The following is a 20883-nucleotide window of genomic DNA, read 5'->3' on the forward strand; positions in this document are numbered from 1 at the left end:
ATGATCAGATGGGAGGCCTCCAACGGCTAGTTTTCTAGACAGTTGGATTTCCAACGGTCAAAAAATTTTGAATTTGCAATTGATCTGGACCATCCGATCCAGAGATCAACTGACACACCCCGACCGAGATCAGGGCATGCTGGCCGTCACACGAAGGTGACGTAGCCATGTGCGCGTGCGGAAGCTAATGTTAAAGTAATATAAAAGTACTAATAATTAAAAACTAACTAGCATACAAGGTACTAGTGTATGTGAGACACAATTCAGAGCAAGTCTACAGCAGTCGAAAAGGAAAGGTACGACATATATACACCCGAAGGTGGCCCTACAAGGGTGAGTGTCTGTCAGAAATGCCGGGACGCCCTCTGGGATAAACCACCGAACTTGCTAGACCACTAGAACCTGGAGGGGCGCAAAAACAAAAGCGTGAGTGGGCAAAAACAAAGTTCTTTGAAAACTCTTTAGCAAAATACATTCTAACCCCTCGCCGTAAAACCTGTATACTTCCCAGAAAATGAACATATATACGTATGTATAGATATGCCAATCATGCTCCAAAATATGCCATTCATGCTCGAGAATATGCCACAACAGAATCTCATAATCAAATATAAATGCTCAAGCATAATTCACATCAATAACACATAATCTGGCAGCCGGGAGTCACCTAACGTGACCTGTACGGTTGCATATAGAGCTCCAATCTCAACTCAATATCTGAATCTGCACACGAGTCGGAACCACCTAACGTGGTCTGTACGACAAGACTGGGTGTAATATATATACGCTCTAGTGCTACGATCACGTGAAGACTATGCGAATAATCGCGGGTCACCTACGAGTCGGAACCACCTAATGTGGTCTGTACGACAAGGCTTGCACCTAACTTGGATCCAAGACGAGCGTGTGGTGCGGGTGAACATCACGTGAAGGACTATGCCCTGGCCCTGGGCGGGAGCACTAACACCGGGGTGCAGATTATGAGCTCTCTAAGCATTTCAAACTACTATTGCATAACAACATGAATACCGCTTACCTGGCACTTACCTGTGCGTCCACAGCACCAAATACACATATATATATGTATGCCACTACTAATACATGCGATGATGCGTAAACGACATTCCTATGATGCATGGCATAAAACAAATAACATTTTCTATTTAATTTCTGGGAATATAAATGTATATAGGTATATACGGAAAACAAAAGCCCACTCACTGATAAGTGGAAGGGTCGTAGCCCCCTTGCCTCGAGTGTGAATGCTCGTCCTCGGAAGACGAATCACCTATACGCGCAAAAGCTACGAAAACGTTAATTTAAAAGCACCTAAGCAACTTCTCGTAATAACTTCTCATACATTGCTCAAAATGGACAATTGAATATACCAACGTGATCTACACAACCTCAGGATCACACCCATATTTTTAGAATAATTTTTGGACTACGCACGCGCCCCCACGCGCCTGAACAGGCACGGATCTACGCGCCCCCACGCGCGGCCACGTGCCATGCACACTGACGGCGTCAACTGACGCCGTCAGGAATATTCCGTTAAACTGACGGAATATTCCGTTAACCTTAACTGACGCCGTCAACTGCCGTTAGGAATATTCCGTTAGACTTAACGGAATATTCCCCTTTCTTCTCCGGCGAGAGTCCGGCGCCGTCGCCGGCGCCGGAAAACTGGGAAAATTTCAAATCGTGTTTTCTCACTCGTTTCTCAACCGTTTTTCACGATCTATATACCAAAATGAAGCTTAGGACTAGTAGAACAACGTTAGACTAGTTTTAAGGCCTAAAAATCACACGATCATACCTGTCCACGACTTCAAAAAATCGGCCAACTTTGAACAGGACGATCCCGACGTCCAAACTCGTCCAACGAAGTGCTCCGAGGCTCCTTGGGACCTCACAAACACAACTACGAGCTTCAAAATTCCAAAAACAAGCTAGTTTAAGGGTTGCATGAACAGTACACAATTCGGACATGGCGATATCGACATGAAAACGTTGAAGTTCTTACCTGAGAATGGCACCTCTGAACTCCTCTCAGCCTCATGAGTACAACTACACCCTTGGTTTCCTCGATTGGTGAAGATTTGAGTATGTTTGTGTGTATGTCCGTATGTAGAAGAAGAAGAAGAAGAAGATGGACTCGGGGAGAGAGAGAGAGAGAGAAAAAAAAAGAAAGAGACAGAGAAAGACAGAGTGAGGGAATGAGGGAGGGAATCCCGGGAAAGTGATGGTGTGTGTGTGTGTGTGTGATCCAATACATTCCACACCACACTAAACAACCAATAACGTGACAAAAACGATCTAGGGGTAAAATCGTAAATTCACACGTACGTTTCGTTAGTTTCGGGACGGGATGTTACAACCTACCCACCTTAATAGAATTTCGTCCCGAAATTCAAAATAACTAAATACACCCCTAATGGTCAAAGAACAATCTAGGATACAAATCCCTCATCCTATTTTCTGTCTCCCATGTCGCTTCTTCAACCGAGTGATTCCTCCACAAGACTTTCACTAACTTCACCGTTTTGTTCCTCAAAACCTTCTCCTTCCAATCTAAGATCGTTAACGGTTCCTCGTCGTACGTCAAATCTGGATTTATTTCTAACGGTTGAGGAGGTATCACATGCAACGGATCAGCAACATAATGTCGGAGCATAGACACGTGAAAAACGTTATGCACTTTAGCCAACTCCGGAGGCAACTCCAACCTGTAAGCTACCTCACCAACTCTTTCTGTGACTATGTACGGTCCAATGTACCTGGGACTCAACTTCCCTTTCTTTCCAAACCGCACAACACCTCTCCACGGTGAAAGCTTCAAAAACACCCAATCTCCGACCTCATACGTTCTGTCCGTAGCATGTCGATCTGCTAAACTTTTCTGCCTGTCCTGAGCTGCCTTCAGGTTAGACCTAATTACCTGAACATTTTGAGTAGTCTCCTCGACAATCTCCGGACCTACTAAGACTCTTTCTCCAACCTCTGACCAACATAACGGAGTGCGACAAGATCTACCATACAAGGCTTCAAATGGCGCCATGCCAATGCTCGAATGGAAACTGTTGTTGTAAGCAAATTCCATCAAATCTAACCGCTGGTGCCAAGCATCACTGAACTGTAACACTGATGCTCGCAGCATATCTTCCAAGGTCTGAATAGTTCTCTCGGACTGTCCGTCCGTCTGTGGATGATATGCCGTACTGTAAAGTAATCTCGTACCCAAAGCTTCCTGAAAAACTACCCAAAACTTCAATGTGAATCGTGGGTCACGATCCGAGACGATACTCACAGGGACACCATGGTACTTCACAACCTTTGAGATAAACAACTCTGCTAACCGGTTCAAAGAGTACTTCTCTCTCACTGGAATGAAATGTGCTGATTTAGTGAGCCGATCAACGATCACCCAAATGCCATCAAAGCCATTATGTGTACGCGGCAACTTGTACACAAAATCCATAATGATATTTTCCCATTTCCACTCTGGAACGGGAAGCGGCTGCAATAACCCAAACGGCTTCTTTCTTTCAGCTTTAACCTGCTGACAAACAGCACACCTGCTCACATACTCAGCTATCTCCCTTTTTATACCCGGCCAATAGTAAAATGGTCGAATGGTATGATACATTTTGGTTGCCCCTGGGTGCATGGCATAAGCCGAGATATGTGATTCATCGAGAATTTCCTTCTTCAAATCCGCATTACTAGGCACGAACATTCTACCTTCTAACATCAACATGCCATCAGAATCACGAACTCTGAGATCTCGCCTCCTTCCTTGATCTCGAGCTCGAATCAGTTCTTGAGTTTGTTCATCAGCTACCTGAGCTTCAAGCACCCGATCAACCAAGATTGGCCTAACTTGAAAATTAGCAAGTAATGCTACTTCTCGATCTTCTGCTTCTAACCTTACTCCCGTAGCACGCAAGTCCACCAAAAGAGGAATACGACTAGCGTACATCGCATTAATACGGCCCTGTGACTTCCTGCTAAGTGCGTCAGCCACTACGTTCGCACGACCTGGGTGATAATCAATCGTGCAATCGTAATCGCTGAGCAACTCCAACCACCTCCGTTGACGAAGATTAAGTTCCTTCTGAGTAAAGAGATACTGAAGACTTTTGTGATCTGTGAAGATTCTACACTTTTCCCCGTAAAGATAGTGTCTCCACAACTTTAACGCAAATATGATAGCAGCCAACTCTAAATCATGTGTAGGGTAATTCATCTCATGGGTTTTCAACTGCCGCGAAGCATAAGCAATCACCCTACCATGCTGCATCAATACACATCCCAGACCATTCAAGGAAGCATCGCTATAAACCTCGAAATCACCACTATCGTCCGGGAGTGCCAAAACAGGTGCATTAGTAAGACAATGCTTCAACTGTTGGAAACTCTGCTCACACTTATCATTCCACTCAAACTTAACGTCTTTCCTTGTTAACCTCGTCAATGGCAAGGCAATTACCGAAAAATCCTTAACGAATCTCCGATAATATCCCGCCAAACCAATGAAACTTCTCACCTCAGTGACGGTTCGTGGTTGCTCCCAACTCTCCACAGCTGCAACCTTCTGAGGATCAACAAGAATACCTTGAGCAGAAATGATGTGCCCCAAAAATGCAACTTGATTTAACCAGAACTGACACTTGTTAAACTTAGCATACAATTGGTGTTCCCTCAATCTCTTCAACACCAAAGTGAGATGTCGAACATGCTCTGCTTTGGACTTAGAATACACCAGAATATCGTCAATGAAGACAATAACAAATCTATCCAGGTAAGGCTGGAATACCCGGTTCATTAAATCCATACAAGCTGCTGGTGCATTCGTCAACCCAAACGGCATAACCAGAAACTCGTAATGACCGTAACGAGTCCTGAACGCCGTCTTAGGAACATCATCCCTACTAATCTTCAGCTGATAGTACCCAGACCTCAAGTCTATCTTAGAAAATACACAAGCACCTCTCAGCTGATCAAACAAATCGTCGATACGAGGCAATGGATAACGGTTTTTAATCGTCACCCGATTCAATTGTCTGTAGTCGATACACAGCCTCAAAGTCCCATCTTTCTTTTTCACAAACAATACTGGAGCGCCCCAAGGCGAAGTACTAGGCTGAATAAATCCCTTATCTACTAATTCCTGTAACTGCACTTTCAATTCCCTTAACTCAGCGGGAGCCATACGGTAAGGAGTCAAAGAAATAGGATTGGTACCTGGAAGCAACTCAACAGTGAACTCCACATCTCGATCTGGGGGTAACCCAGGTAAATCTCCAGGAAAAACATCAGGGAAGTGTCTAACCACTCTCACATCCTCAACTCTGTTAGGAACGGTCTCCTCTAGCACCACATGCGCTAGATACCCCTGGCAACCTTTAGACAACAACTTCTTCGCTCGCAAAGCCGAAATAACGCCGTGTCTTACCCCACTCTGCTCACCCACAAAAGTAACCTCAGGTAATCCAGGACGGTGAAACGTAACTACTTTCCCGTAACAATCAATGTTGGCACGATAGAAGTGCAACCAATCTGTGCCCAAAATCACATCAAAATCGACAATATCTAACGGGATAAGATCAGCGGGCATAACAACACCCTCTACTATCACTGGACATCCTGGGTACATACAATCTACAACACATCTCTCTCCTCTAGGCATAGCGAATTCTAAATCGTACCCTAGAGGTGTGGGGCGAGGTTGCGTCATTTGAGCAAATGTATGAGAAATAACGGAATGTGTAGCTCCACAATCAATTAAGACTATAGCAAAATAACCAAGAATGTTTAACGTACCCATAATCAAGTCCGGGTTGTTCTGAGCATCTTGCAGGGAAATATTGTGAATACGTCCCTGGCCCTGCTGTCGTCCGCCGCGACCTCTGCTCGCTTGAACACCGCGACCTTGAGCTCCACGCCCCTGACTGGGCTGACCCAACTGTCTCGAAAACCCTGCACTACTAGTGGCAATCTCACCCTGTGGATACTGTCCTCCTTGGTACCACTGAGAACCACCTACCGGAGCTGGAGGATACGGCATGTAGTTACTGGGATACGGGGGATAACCACCTTGTGAATACGGGTCATGGGGGTACTGATATTGTCCCGGAGCATAAGGAACAACATCACCCTGATAGTGGTAAGCACCACCTCTACCTGCTTGACCATAATTACTCGGACCCTGGATTTGCAGAATCGGTGCAGGTGGCGGCATAACGGTCTGCTGCGGCTTCTGCTGCTGACCCTGAGGACAATTCACCGCTCTATGTCCCATCTGTCCACACGTGAAACAACCACCGCTGCCACGCCTGCACTCGCCGAAATGTCGGTTATTACATCTATGGAAAAATGGAACTCGGTTTCGGCCACCATCACCTTGTCTCTGGCCTCGAGCACCTCCATAAAACCTACCTCCTCGTCCCTGTCCAGAGGTACTGAAACCACCACTAGACGAACTTGAACTAGCACCACCCCTTTTAAAGTTCTGAGTCTGGCGAGGCCCAAGCGACACTTGACTTTTCCCTTTGTCATCTTTCTTTTCATCACTGTCACTCGACATATTCTCAGAGTCCTCTACCCTCAACAGTATTTCATAGAACTCCTGGTAGGACTCACAGTGAGTAGTAGTTACCATAGAACGCCATCTCTTCCTAGTGCCTAAACGGAAACGACGAAGCATCTCCGCCGGATTACCAGCGACATCAGGGTAGTAACGAGACAAATCAGTGAACTTACGATAATACTCGTTAACCGTCATCTTTCGCTGTTTCAACTCAGTGAATTCCTGTTTCTTACGGTCAATATACTCAGGGGGTACAAATCTCCTCTGAAACACGTCCTTAAAAACATTCCAATCGGTCCTCTGGGCTGGAGTCAACCTACGAAGTTCTTGTTCCCACCAGGCTGCAGACTCCATCTCCAGAAACCAAGAGGTTGTCTCGACCCACCTTTCCATAGGAAGGTTCCCCTGGTTATGCAACACACGAAAAGTCTTCTCTATGTGTTCCAACCAACGCTCTGCGCCTTCGTGACCCTCATTACCTTTAAACTTATCTAACTTCAGATTATACATAGTCTCCAGAGGAGTCCTCTGGGGAGGGCGCATCACTGTTTGAAGGGCTGTGGCAATAACTTCCCCCAACTGAGTAAGATCGGGGAAACTAGACTCATCGGAGCGACGTGGTTCCCGATGAGGCGGCATGATTCTGACAGAAGACACCAACTATTAGAATACTCACAAAGACACAGGACTGCCAAAACCTAGGCTCTGATACCAAGCTGACACACCCCGACCGAGATCAGGGCATGCTGGCCGTCACACGAAGGTGACGTAGCCATGTGCGCGTGCGGAAGCTAATGTTAAAGTAATATAAAAGTACTAATAATTAAAAACTAACTAGCATACAAGGTACTAGTGTATGTGAGACACAATTCAGAGCAAGTCTACAGCAGTCGAAAAGGAAAGGTACGACATATATACACCCGAAGGTGGCCCTACAAGGGTGAGTGTCTGTCAGAAATGCCGGGACGCCCTCTGGGATAAACCACCGAACTTGCTAGACCACTAGAACCTGGAGGGGCGCAAAAACAAAAGCGTGAGTGGGCAAAAACAAAGTTCTTTGAAAACTCTTTAGCAAAATACATTCTAACCCCTCGCCGTAAAACCTGTATACTTCCCAGAAAATGAACATATATACGTATGTATAGATATGCCAATCATGCTCCAAAATATGCCATTCATGCTCGAGAATATGCCACAACAGAATCTCATAATCAAATATAAATGCTCAAGCATAATTCACATCAATAACACATAATCTGGCAGCCGGGAGTCACCTAACGTGACCTGTACGGTTGCATATAGAGCTCCAATCTCAACTCAATATCTGAATCTGCACACGAGTCGGAACCACCTAACGTGGTCTGTACGACAAGACTGGGTGTAATATATATACGCTCTAGTGCTACGATCACGTGAAGACTATGCGAATAATCGCGGGTCACCTACGAGTCGGAACCACCTAATGTGGTCTGTACGACAAGGCTTGCACCTAACTTGGATCCAAGACGAGCGTGTGGTGCGGGTGAACATCACGTGAAGGACTATGCCCTGGCCCTGGGCGGGAGCACTAACACCGGGGTGCAGATTATGAGCTCTCTAAGCATTTCAAACTACTATTGCATAACAACATGAATACCGCTTACCTGGCACTTACCTGTGCGTCCACAGCACCAAATACACATATATATATGTATGCCACTACTAATACATGCGATGATGCGTAAACGACATTCCTATGATGCATGGCATAAAACAAATAACATTTTCTATTTAATTTCTGGGAATATAAATGTATATAGGTATATACGGAAAACAAAAGCCCACTCACTGATAAGTGGAAGGGTCGTAGCCCCCTTGCCTCGAGTGTGAATGCTCGTCCTCGGAATACGAATCACCTATACGCGCAAAAGCTACGAAAACGTTAATTTAAAAGCACCTAAGCAACTTCTCGTAATAACTTCTCATACATTGCTCAAAATGGACAATTGAATATACCAACGTGATCTACACAACCTCAGGATCACACCCATATTTTTAGAATAATTTTTGGACTACGCACGCGCCCCCACGCGCCTGAACAGGCACGGATCTACGCGCCCCCACGCGCGGCCACGTGCCATGCACACTGACGGCGTCAACTGACGCCGTCAGGAATATTCCGTTAAACTGACGGAATATTCCGTTAACCTTAACTGACGCCGTCAACTGCCGTTAGGAATATTCCGTTAGACTTAACGGAATATTCCCCTTTCTTCTCCGGCGAGAGTCCGGCGCCGTCGCCGGCGCCGGAAAACTGGGAAAATTTCAAATCGTGTTTTCTCACTCGTTTCTCAACCGTTTTTCACGATCTATATACCAAAATGAAGCTTAGGACTAGTAGAACAACGTTAGACTAGTTTTAAGGCCTAAAAATCACACGATCATACCTGTCCACGACTTCAAAAAATCGGCCAACTTTGAACAGGACGATCCCGACGTCCAAACTCGTCCAACGAAGTGCTCCGAGGCTCCTTGGGACCTCACAAACACAACTACGAGCTTCAAAATTCCAAAAACAAGCTAGTTTAAGGGTTGCATGAACAGTACACAATTCGGACATGGCGATATCGACGTGAAAACGTTGAAGTTCTTACCTGAGAATGGCACCTCTGAACTCCTCTCAGCCTCACGAGTACAACTACACCCTTGGTTTCCTCGATTGGTGAAGATTTGAGTATGTTTGTGTGTATGTCCGTATGTAGAAGAAGAAGAAGAAGAAGATGGACTCGGGGAGAGAGAGAGAGAGAGAAAAAAAAAGAAAGAGACAGAGAAAGACAGAGTGAGGGAATGAGGGAGGGAATCCCGGGAAAGTGATGGTGTGTGTGTGTGTGTGTGATCCAATACATTCCACACCACACTAAACAACCAATAACGTGACAAAAACGATCTAGGGGTAAAATCGTAAATTCACACGTACGTTTCGTTAGTTTCGGGACGGGATGTTACATCAACGATCCATATTTTTCCCCCATAAATAAATAAAAAAAGGCACAACTGTCAGAATTATGACCGTTGGCCACGTGTCAAGGTATAGGCTGTTGGATTTGAATCTTTTTCAAATCCAATGGTCCAGATTAATTACCTAAATTAAAATTGATAAAAAAAATTAATTAAAAATTGTTTAAAAAATACATAAAATTTTTTAAAAATTAATTTATTTTTCCTATAAATACATAACCCTCGTATTCCACCTTACACCACATTTCAATATTTTCAACAATGTTTACCAAAGCTTTCATATAATTTTTGAGAGAAAAAAATGACTACGTGGAAGCTCATCGAAGATCTTACTTTGTATGAATGCTGAGTTCACACTACTCATGACCTAATTACAGTTAATGAGATGGATAAGCAAGAAATGTGGAGTAAAATTACGAAGGAGTTTTGCGATGTACATGGAAAAGATGTCAGAAGTAGTCAAGGTCTTCAAGGTAGTTGGAAAAAACTCAACGCAGCCTTTACTTGTTGGAAAAACGCCATCTCTCATGCTTCCGGTAATTTGCGTAGTGGGACAAGTTTAGCGGATCATGTGACAATTGACACACCCCGACCCAGAAAGTCCACTTGGACCCTGAATCGAGCAGTGCTGGCCGACACCTGGAAGGTGACGAAGCCATAAAATGTGATAGTGTATAAAAAGTGAATAAATTTTGAATCTAAAAGTGTATAAGTACCAGAGTGCGCTACGAGTGGGAGCGAACCCATTTCACACGCGATGTCAGAGCATAAGTAAGGTACAGTAGTGTGGGTCAGAATCATACCCTCAGAAATATCCATCAATACTAAGATTCGCCACAGATTCTTGTCGATACAAACTCAGCAGCTAAAACCTGGAGGGCACCAAACAGAAGGTGTGAGTAAGCAATAAAACCAAGCTTCCCAAGGTTATTACCTCTCTAAAAGTAATGCCCCTAAATGTAAAACCCGTATCGTTTTCCATAAGACAGTACAACATATATACATATATCCAAACCATACTCAGAAATGACCAAAACCACGGTTTGCCATCAACTCCACCATACATTAATAAGTAGGCCAAATGAACTAAATCAATACAAAGTGATATATCAGTCAGAGTCATCTAAAATGACATGTACAACTTATCCATATCTCATCAATCATGGCTAGCATATAAGTCGGAGTTACCTATAGTGACCTGTACGACTTATCCATATCTCATCAATCCTGGCTAGCATATAAGTCGGAGTCACCTATAGTGACCTGTACGACTTATCCATATCTCATCAATCATGGCTAGCATATAAGTCGGAATCACCTATAGTGACCTGTACGACTTACCCATATCTCATCAATCCTGGCTAGCCAATAGCTCAATAAGTATACCTGCACACGAGTCGGAACCACCTAAAGTGGTCTGTACGACAGGACTGGGTGTAAATAAATACGCTCAAGTGCTACGATCACGTGAAGACTGGGCGAATAATCGCGGGTCACCTACGAGTCGGAACCACCTAGAGTGGTCTGTACGACAGAACTGTGCACCTACCTTGAATCCAAGGTAAGCGTAAGGTGCGGGAGGTGAACATCACGTGAAGGACTGTGCCCTGGCCACGGGCGGGAGCACTAACACCGGGGTGCAGGTTTATGAGCTCTCAATGCATCTCAATATAACATGTGGAACTCATGGCAACCAGTACGACAGTATCGAAGTTGCCTAACACATAACTGTAGTCATGCTATAACTCAATCGATTCAACTAATACCATAAACTCACCTGAACTTACCTGGGTGTCCTGAGTTCACCTTTGCACTTGAAAGCATTCCCAATAATTATATGCAAGTAATATACATATGGATATACCATGATGCAATATAATACTCAATCATGTCATAGCATTTTCAATTATAAACAATACAGTGAGAAGTGTACAATCAATAACGTCCTACTCCCAAACTACTTATTTTCAGGGATAATTATCCATGACTATCCAATTAACACTAATTTAACAAACTAATTCATAAAACTAAAACTTGCCTTTACCAATTTCCTTTGCATTACTCAATTTCCCAAGCAAGGCTTTTGTCTCAAATATTTTATGGCTGCATCTAACGTCTCGTTAGACTGCCTACGTACCCTAGACAGGGATCAAGCCATTCGTAGTTCATATAGGTACTTCAAGCATTCACAATAATTATACGAAGGTAATATACCTAATCAATTTAAAAGTGTCGATAGAACTCTCAACAATATGTACGATAAAAAGGAAAAGATCCACTCACCTGGAGTCCACGCTATGATTCTCTAGCGCACACATCGAGGCGTCCTGAATGATTGGTCCCTGTGACCAATTATCAAATCACATCTCAGAACTCTTATCCGAAGAATACGTAATTCACATAAAACACAACCTCAACGACATTCTAAAATAGTTTGAGACCCATTGACCACAAGTTAACCGTCGATCAAAGATCGACGGTAGGGTTTACAACCCTGTATAACTTGACCCGGAAGATCCGCATATTAGATTTCCAATCCGCAACTCCCAACGATCCACAATATGTTTCTAGAATAACATATTAAAATTTCATTACGATCCAACGGTCAGATCTCCGCCAATTGCCTAAAACAAGTGGCCGTCAACATTTATTTTACTAACTTACAAATTCAATTCAGGAAGATCCGTAAGTCGGATTCCCGATCCATAAATTCCTATGATCTTTAAATATTACGTATTATAATGTATCCAATTTTGGTGACGATCCAACGGTCGGATCATCGATTCACATTTTTATCAAGTAACGTATCGTAACGAATTTAGGTTCCAACTATCAACCTACGTCATTCAAATGACAAAACTGAATTCAAGACATTTGACATAGCCTAAAAATAGCATTGGCGGCCCACTGGCCACGCGCCGCCGCGGGTGGCGGTCGGCCGCCCCAACTCGCCGGAAAATCCAACTATTTCCAAAAATTCTCAAACTTCACAGAAATGAAGATCTCAGTGAGTGGAGCAACTTTCATACCTGCCACGAAGTCCAAAAGTGGACGGAAGATGATCAATTTTGCCCACAAAGCCGACGGGTGCCTAAAACTTCCCGACGTCGATTCGTCATCTACGGTGGTCCAACGGGGTCAAGGTTGGTTGGGTTTTGCTCCTGGGATGATGGGCTACAAAGCCCAAGTGGTGGCATCGGCCATCGCTTTTCCGATTTGCCGAAAAATTGAAAAGGGTGGCCGGAGCACCATTGATTTTCGGCAACTTTCGTGGCCTCAAACCGCCTCATACCATGGTTAATCAAGGTGGTTCTTGGGTGGGTTTTGTATAGGGGAATGAGAGCTTCAAGATGGTGGTGGTGGCATCGAAAAACTCCACCGGAGTTGGCCGGAATCGGCCTTGGAAAATGGACCCGCGGTAGGTGCGGGTGGACGGGAACCACTTCCTTTTTTTTTTTTTTTTTTTTTTTCTTCTTTCCTCCCTCCATTTCTGATTGGGCTTCCCCCACAAAGTTGGGATTTAATTTAAATAAACACTAAACCTTGAATAACCAATTTCGAACGTCCGTAACTATACCGTTATAATCCAGACTCGCAAACGGCTTTCGCCTATACGTTCGTACCAATGAGTACTACGAGGATATGCTAAAAGAATAAGTCCCACATCTCTCAAGTCGATGGTCAACGGAAGTCAAAGTCCTTACCTCTAGGGCAATTTCGTAAATTCACGCTTTTAAAATAAAATAAAAACGTAAAATTTGGAACGGGTTGTCACACAATATTTTTATTTATTTATTTATATGCATTCCACCCGCCCCAATATTTTAATTTATTTATTTGTGTTACACCCGCATTTTATAATATTGTCTTATCCCACATTTATAGACACTACAAGCACAAACATTCTATAATTTGAAGAACCAAAACAAATCATTCAACAAATATGAATGTTGGCAAATTGTCAAAGATTGCCCCAGATACAAAATTGTGGCAACCAGTCCAGAAGTTGTCACTCACGGCATGAGTCTACATAGTTCGCCAGAGGCAGACACGACCGAACAAGAAGGCGACACATTTGAAGAGACTGAAGGGACGCCTGAAGAAGTGCCGGAGACCCAACCGACTTGTCAATCCCTCTGGCCTCAAGGTAAAAAGGCATCAAAGAAAAAAGGTAGTTCTTCCAAAAATGACTACACTAAATATATGAACGAACTTGCTTGCCAAGGTGAACTGAACATGGCGTGGAAAACGACTAGAAATGAGGAAAAAGATGTTACTATGGCAGCAATATTAGCAATTATTGAAAGATGTGATGCAGCGTCTGAGAGACAAAGAGAAATACTTAATCGAGAGAATGAGATGATTAGAGAAGTACTTAATCGAGAAAATGAGATGCTTAGAGAAGAAAGGATGGCTCAAGCAGATCGTGACACTATGAACAAGCCTCTAGTAAGACTATATCCAAATTCAAAATATTTTTGGACTTCGAAAAAAAGAGACGTGGTGTGAATGAGGTGTGCAAGAGATGCGGAAACAAGTCGATGGGGTTCTAGCTACACATATCCTAGCACCACATATCCTAGCTCCACAGACTTTGTATAATTTCGTATTTTTTTTTAGTACTTTATGTAATTTCTTATTTATTTTTATTAATAGATGTAATTTCTTATTTATTATTCGTACTTTGTGTAATTTATTATTTATTTTTAAAACTTTATGTAATTTTAAATTTATTTTTGGAACTTTATTTAAACACATCAAATAAGATTACATAAATTCACCAAATAAACTTTTAGAAAAAAACACCCAATTATTACATAACCTCACCAAATAAACTTTATAAAAAAAGCACACTAAATAAAATTTCATAAACTTAAAAAAAATACACTTTATTCTTCAACTAGAAGCTCATTTTAATTATCTTCACATTGTTACAATCCCCACTGCTGCTCAATCAAGTCATTATGGTGGCGTATGTGCTAGTATGGCTTTTGCACTAAAGTGTACCGCTCAAAGATCAATTCATTGTAATGTCCATCCCATTCTAACGGCTCATGTTGCACGGGATCTTCGGTCCGGTCATGAGCATAGTAGATACGTGTTTTTCAGTTGTTCATCGTATCCGACTCATATTCATCGACGACATCATAATCATACTCATCTTCCACAATCATGTTGTGGAGAATAATACACGTCATCATGATGGATTGAAGAGCCTTGACATCAAACATTCTAGCAGCAGCCCTGACAATCGCCAAGCGAGCTTGCAGAATACCAAAACAATGCTCCACATCCTTCCTACACCCCTCTTGAAATTCTGTGAAGTGTTTTTCTTTTTCACTATGTAGATGTGGGACTGTTTTGACAAACGTTGACCACCTTGGGTAAATGTCGTCTGCAAGGTAATATGGTCCGTCATATTTATGGCCATTAACCCAATATGTGCATCTCGGCATTTTTCCTTGCAACAATTCGTCAAACACTGGAGATTAGGTAAGGACATTTAGGTTATTTTGAGCTCCTGGAACACCAAAAAAGCATGCCAAATTCATGTATCAAATGAAGCCACCGCTTCCAAAATGATACTTTTGGCTTATTATTGTCGCCATAAGCTCATTACCACGCACTTGGACAGTGTTTCCAAGTCCAGTGCATGCAGTCGATGCTTCCAATCATGCCAAGGAAGCCTTGCATCTCACCCTTCCTCAGAAGCCTTCGCCTGTCCCTTGGCGTGGGTTTCCGAATGTACTCATTGGTGTAGAGCACTTCAATTGCAAAGCAAAACTGAATCAAGGACTCCAAAATAGTTATTTTTCCCATCCTCGCGATCTCATCAACTTGATATGTAGATGCTCCATATGCAAGCATTCGCAAAGCAGTCATAATTTTTTGCTCAGGAATAAGACCTAGAACATGAAAAGCATCATCTTTTTGCACAAAGTATGGATCATGGTTGCAAATAGTTTCCATGACACGTCTGGGTTTGGCTATCTGACCCATAACTTCCATGACACGGTGGGAATGTGAGGCCCTCTGTAACGCCCCGGCCCTGAAATTTTTTTTTTTCAGGGATTGATTTTGTCGATAGGCCCAATTTCAAATCATAGTTAATTTATTTTCATTAGTCACACTCCTCTAAGTCAATGATTTAGATTCTTACAAGCTATCCATATTTTCTTAAATGTCAAAACATAACATTAAATTAACAATTGAAAACACTATCATTAGTAGCATTCTCCAAATAGTTTCCTTCACCCCACGTGTAATTCATAAACATTAATCATTTACCAAAACATACAATTTCACTTCCAATTTAGAACCCTTTCCTTCTCTTAGGTCAAAATTCAATCTAAATATTAATTCTCAATTATTTAATCTCACTTATTTTATGGCTGCATCTAACGTCTCATTAGACTACCTACGTACCCTAAACAGGGATCAAACCATTCGTAGTTCACATTCTAAATTCTATTTCATAATCTTCACATTTTAAAATGACTAACACTTCATAAATTAAATCCAAACAATTGATTCACATCAAATATATTATAAATACGGGCTCAGAACATTGCAATTAGCTTAAAAAGAGCAATATCATTGTCTTAGCCACGCACCACCGCAGGTGGCGGTCGGCCGCTCCGACTCGCCGGAAAATTCAACTATTTTTAAAAATTCTCAAAAATTTCAGAAATAAAGATCTCAAAGAGTAGATCAAACTTTATACCTGCGGCCAAGTCCAGTTTGTCCGAGAAACCCCTCAAATTGGCCACGAACCGCTGAAACCCTTGTTTTGGGTGTTCTTGATTCAACTCCTCCAGTGATCCGCCGCCCCAACCAATGGATGGGCTTTGTTCATAAGGTTGAGGTATGACTATGTGTGGTGTTTATGGGTGGATTTAGCTTTAGATCATGGTAAATTTGAAGCCAACCCGTCACCTCTCCTCACTGTTTCTCTCGTAATCCTCCAAATTTTATTACATTTTCAGACTAAAATGGGAAAGAGATCGATTGGCCTTGAAGGAAGGGTCATTTTGACGCTAACCTCGCCGTCAATGGTGGTCGGAGTTGGGAGTTAGGTCTGGGTCGGGTCACGGTTTCACGGGTACCCATTTCCCCTGTATTTTCTCCTTTTCCTTCTCTCTCGTGCCCTCCTTTCCTTCCCCTCCCATTGGTCCCAGTCCCTCATTTTTCTCTTCTTCCCTTTTAATCACAGCCACACACGTTGCACTCCCATTGCTCCACATTTTCTGGAGCCTTCCCTCTTAATGCTAAAATGACTATTTCATCCTCAAATTCTATCGTTAATAACCTCTTCGTTATAACTCCGTTTCGCGAACAGTTTGCGTCCACGCATTCGTGAGATCAAGCTCTATTTTAAAATATAAATTGTGACCTCGAATGGTCTACGGATTTTAAATAATTAACTTCCAAACTTCAAACTTCGTAACCAGTTTAATTTAGAACTGATTTCAAATAAATTAATATGATTTCTTGAAAAATAACATAAAATCTCAATAATACAATTATGTGAATTATAATAATTTCTCAATTCTATCTTCATAACCATAAATCGATTTATTTTCGATTTTCTCCACATATTCATAATTATGAATATATTTCATATATTTAAGTATTCAGGGTATTACACCCTTTGCCTTCTATGGTCATCATCCTCATCCTCCTCCATTGCGAAAGTCTCATCTCCACCTCCACCTTCCTCGCGATTGATCAATTCTTCCTGTTGTGCCAACAATATTTTCTATTGCTCCTCAAACTGTTTATACACTCTCCTTGAAGAAGACATTGTAAAAAGAACTCAAGGTTTGAAAACGATGAAGAAGGATTTTGAGCTAAAAAGAATGATTGAGTTTGGTGTGAGGATGGATGCAGGGATGTAGGGTTTATATGGACAAAAAAAGAAAGGATAAGGTTCTGGATAATGTCATGTGGCACTACGTGATTGGTTAAAAATCTTATCAAAATCTTGGCTAAATTATTGTAAACAGATAATGACACGTGGGGCGTCGGGATTGATTGAAAATCTTATTGGAAATCTATCCCCAAAATAGTACATTCAGATAATGACACTTGGCGTGACAAGATTGGTTGAAAATCTTATTGCAATCTTGGCTAAACTATTGTAAACAGATAATGACACGAGACGCGTTGGGATTGGTTGAAAATCTTAGAGGAAATATATTCACAAAATAGTACGTTTGGATAATGACATGTGGCGTGACAAGATTGGTTAAAAATCCTATCCGAATTTAAAACTATTTTTTTATTTATTATTTTTTTAAAAAATTAATAATATTTTAAATGGGCTGGGTGCCAGCACATTTTGTAGGGGTGGAGATCGTTTGTGCTAGCGTATTTTTTAGACTTTGTGCCAACACATTTTTTAGGGGTGGAGATGCATTTGACCTATTACTATTCATTGGGGTCTATCACTGTTCATTGAGTGAATTAAATGGGCTGAATGCTTGCGTATTTTTTTAGGGGTGGAGTTGCTCTTAGAATATGCAAAAGTTAATTTCCCACAATACAGAATTGGTTATTAAAAGGGGAATTGAAGTCTCTGACTTTGGACGAATCAGTTGGATAAAGCTATGTCATATTTGACATTTTCGAGGTTTTTGTTTTCATATGATGTCCTTGATTCCTCGCTTTTACCTCCCATGAACCTCGCATAATCCTTTTTCATTCCTCACGTTTTCATATACTTTCTTTCTATCTCTAGAAACAAATCAAAACTAAAAACTAAAAAAGAAATAGTTATCAAATTGACAAAGAAATTCGCAAGATTCGATCCAGAAGGAGCAACACACAGAGGCTCCGCCCAAGCCTAGTGCGGGCAGGGCGACCGTCCGGGGTCCAAAAAAATTGGGGGCATCAAAATTATTAGAGTGGTATATATGTTTTTATAAGAGTATAAATTTATAAAATTTGGTTTAGTGATAAAAAAATTTAATTAGAACTGATAGTTTTGTTGTTTAAAAGTAATGAGGTGGTCGTAGGTTCAAAACACCATGTGTTTATTTACATTCCAATTTTTGCAAATTTCTTTTCATAACAATATAAAATTTATAAAATTTGGCTAAATGATCAAGAAGTTTAATTAGAAACGATGGTTTTTGTTGTTTAAATTAACGAGATGTCCTAAGTTTGAAATGCTATGTGCATGTTTTTTTCTTTTTTTTTATTTACAAATTTTACAAATTTTTGTTTGGTTGTTAATTTATTTACTAGCTAGTAGTTATGTGGGTTGCTATTTTTAAATATCCGTTCCAATTCAAGTCAAATCTTCAACAAAGAGTAATGCGTAAACTAAATTTTTAGACCAAATTTGCAGATAATATTATGTGTCATCAAAATGTTTAATTGAATGTTCATTCATTACTTAAACATTTCCTTAAAGACTTGAAAACATTATTATTTTTTTTTACGAGATTAGTAAATAAGAAAAAATACACAATTTATACAAAAACACTTTAAAAGTTCATATGGAAAATAAAACTCATAATCTATCTATTTGTAAGCCCGAAATTTTTTGGTTTCCTTCTCTCAATACAAAATAAATTAGTTATTCCGTGTTTCTAAATTATTGAGTTTGAAATGTTTTTCTAAATATAATTTTATCAATATTTTACGTGTGAAAACAAATAATTTTTTTATATGAATTGAAGACACATTTTTTGACATCACCCGGGCCTCAAAAATCTCTAGACTGACCTTGCAAACACATCAGAACACTCTCCACTAATAATCCAAAACGGTAGAGCCATCATCTGTCACAAATGATTGTTGTACAACACAAAAACCCAAGCATTCAAACCGACATTCGTGAACATATGCTTAATATAAACCATCTTAGTTGCAATGGTCACCAAATCGGCAAACGCCCACGAATACGCAGTCGAACTAAAACCCAATCGCTGGCCACATAACCAACAGCTCCACCCAAAATGATCAACAACGATACAAAGGTAAGCTTAGACGGGATTGGCTGCTTCCTAAACGCAGTATCCGCCAGCGCAACCAAAAGGGGCGTGCAGGATCTAAACACTACAAACGTATCCACATTCGCATGGCGAAGAAGATTGGTGTTGATAAAGATAGCAAGGTAAAACACAAGTGCAGCGGGCAAAAACGTCTTGGCCGTCTGCCATGTGAAGGGATCGTGGTGCAAAAATCCTGACTTTCCCAAACCGCAAACTCCCAAAGCAGATGTAAGGTACTGCAATGCAGTCAAAAGGCCAGGGTAGTTGAATTTGGTAATGGCAAACTTGTTTATCACGGCTAACAAGCTAGAACAGAGAGCATCCCCAATCACAAGACTGCTAGTAGCGAAATACGGCTTAGCAGAATCGACTTTAATCGCAGACATTGTCACTAACTAAAGTACCAATTCGAATTCAGAGCAAAAAATATCGAGCAGATCTTCAAAATTTCAAGAGCTATATGTACAGTGAAAGGCTACACTAACAGAGGCAAGTGAAAGAAATCGAAGACGTGAACACTTCATAGAGAAATCTGAGATATGGGTTTTGAAGATTATGCCGATCTACTATTTGGGTTTGAAATTAATGCATTAAACGACAATTGAATCGGTTGAATGGAAAGCTATGAAGAATTGAACATCACCGACATGCAGAAAAGCTCGGATCTTTGAGCGAAACGAAGACGACGACGGGGTTGCGGCGGAGGCCGAGATCTAGGAAGGAGCTCCGGCGAGCTCAGAGGAGCGAAGTGAAATTTCTAAGGCGTTGCAGAGCAGAAAGACTGGTGGAGTGGAGAAATAACATTGAAATTTCTACGGCGTTAAGATTTTGTTCTTGTACAAGGGAGAGTGTTGAAGACTTTTTGGTTTTTCAATCGAGTAAGACATTGAAATCTCTCAAAATGTCAATTGAATTCACCACCTAATTATTTAAAGGGAAATTGAAGCCTAAAAAAATAGGACAACAATGAAAGATAATTTGTAAATTTGTTTAACTTTTCCTCGAACAACTCAAATATGCTTTTCTATAAAAACTATACAGATTTAATTTCACAGTCCAACTAAAACTCAATCACATGATAACTCAGTAATACAGTCTGATGATATTCCTCTCTACTTGAAAATGAGAGGTCTTAGTTTTGAATATCGTGAATAACGAATTTGATATCAAATTAAGTTGCTCATTATGTGACTTAGCCAAATTCTTCCTCTCTAATATAAAAATATCAATGTAGCAATAAAAAAACAAAACCCGGTCACATAAACATGATTTCCTGAATGAATGCATATGATT

The 20883-nt window shown here is 41.3% G+C and overlaps 1 protein-coding gene across 1 annotated transcript; it reads right to left on the reverse strand.

Moving 5' to 3' along the window:
* Window positions 1–19349: 19349 nt before the first annotated feature.
* LOC125475174 (GDP-fucose transporter 1-like) lies at window positions 19350–20566 on the reverse strand. The gene has a single exon (XM_048579567.1). It carries the CDS (start codon window positions 19974–19976, stop codon window positions 19473–19475), a length of 504 nt encoding a protein of 167 aa, XP_048435524.1. The 5' UTR covers window positions 19977–20566; the 3' UTR covers window positions 19350–19472.
* Between the last annotated feature and the right edge of the window lie 317 nt (window positions 20567–20883).

The sequence above is a fragment of a genome, unplaced genomic scaffold (assembly GCF_019419815.1).
Source record: "Pyrus x bretschneideri cultivar Hongxiangsu unplaced genomic scaffold, Pyrus_bretschneideri_v1 Contig14, whole genome shotgun sequence".
In the NCBI taxonomy this organism is placed as follows: Eukaryota; Viridiplantae; Streptophyta; class Magnoliopsida; order Rosales; family Rosaceae; genus Pyrus; species Pyrus x bretschneideri.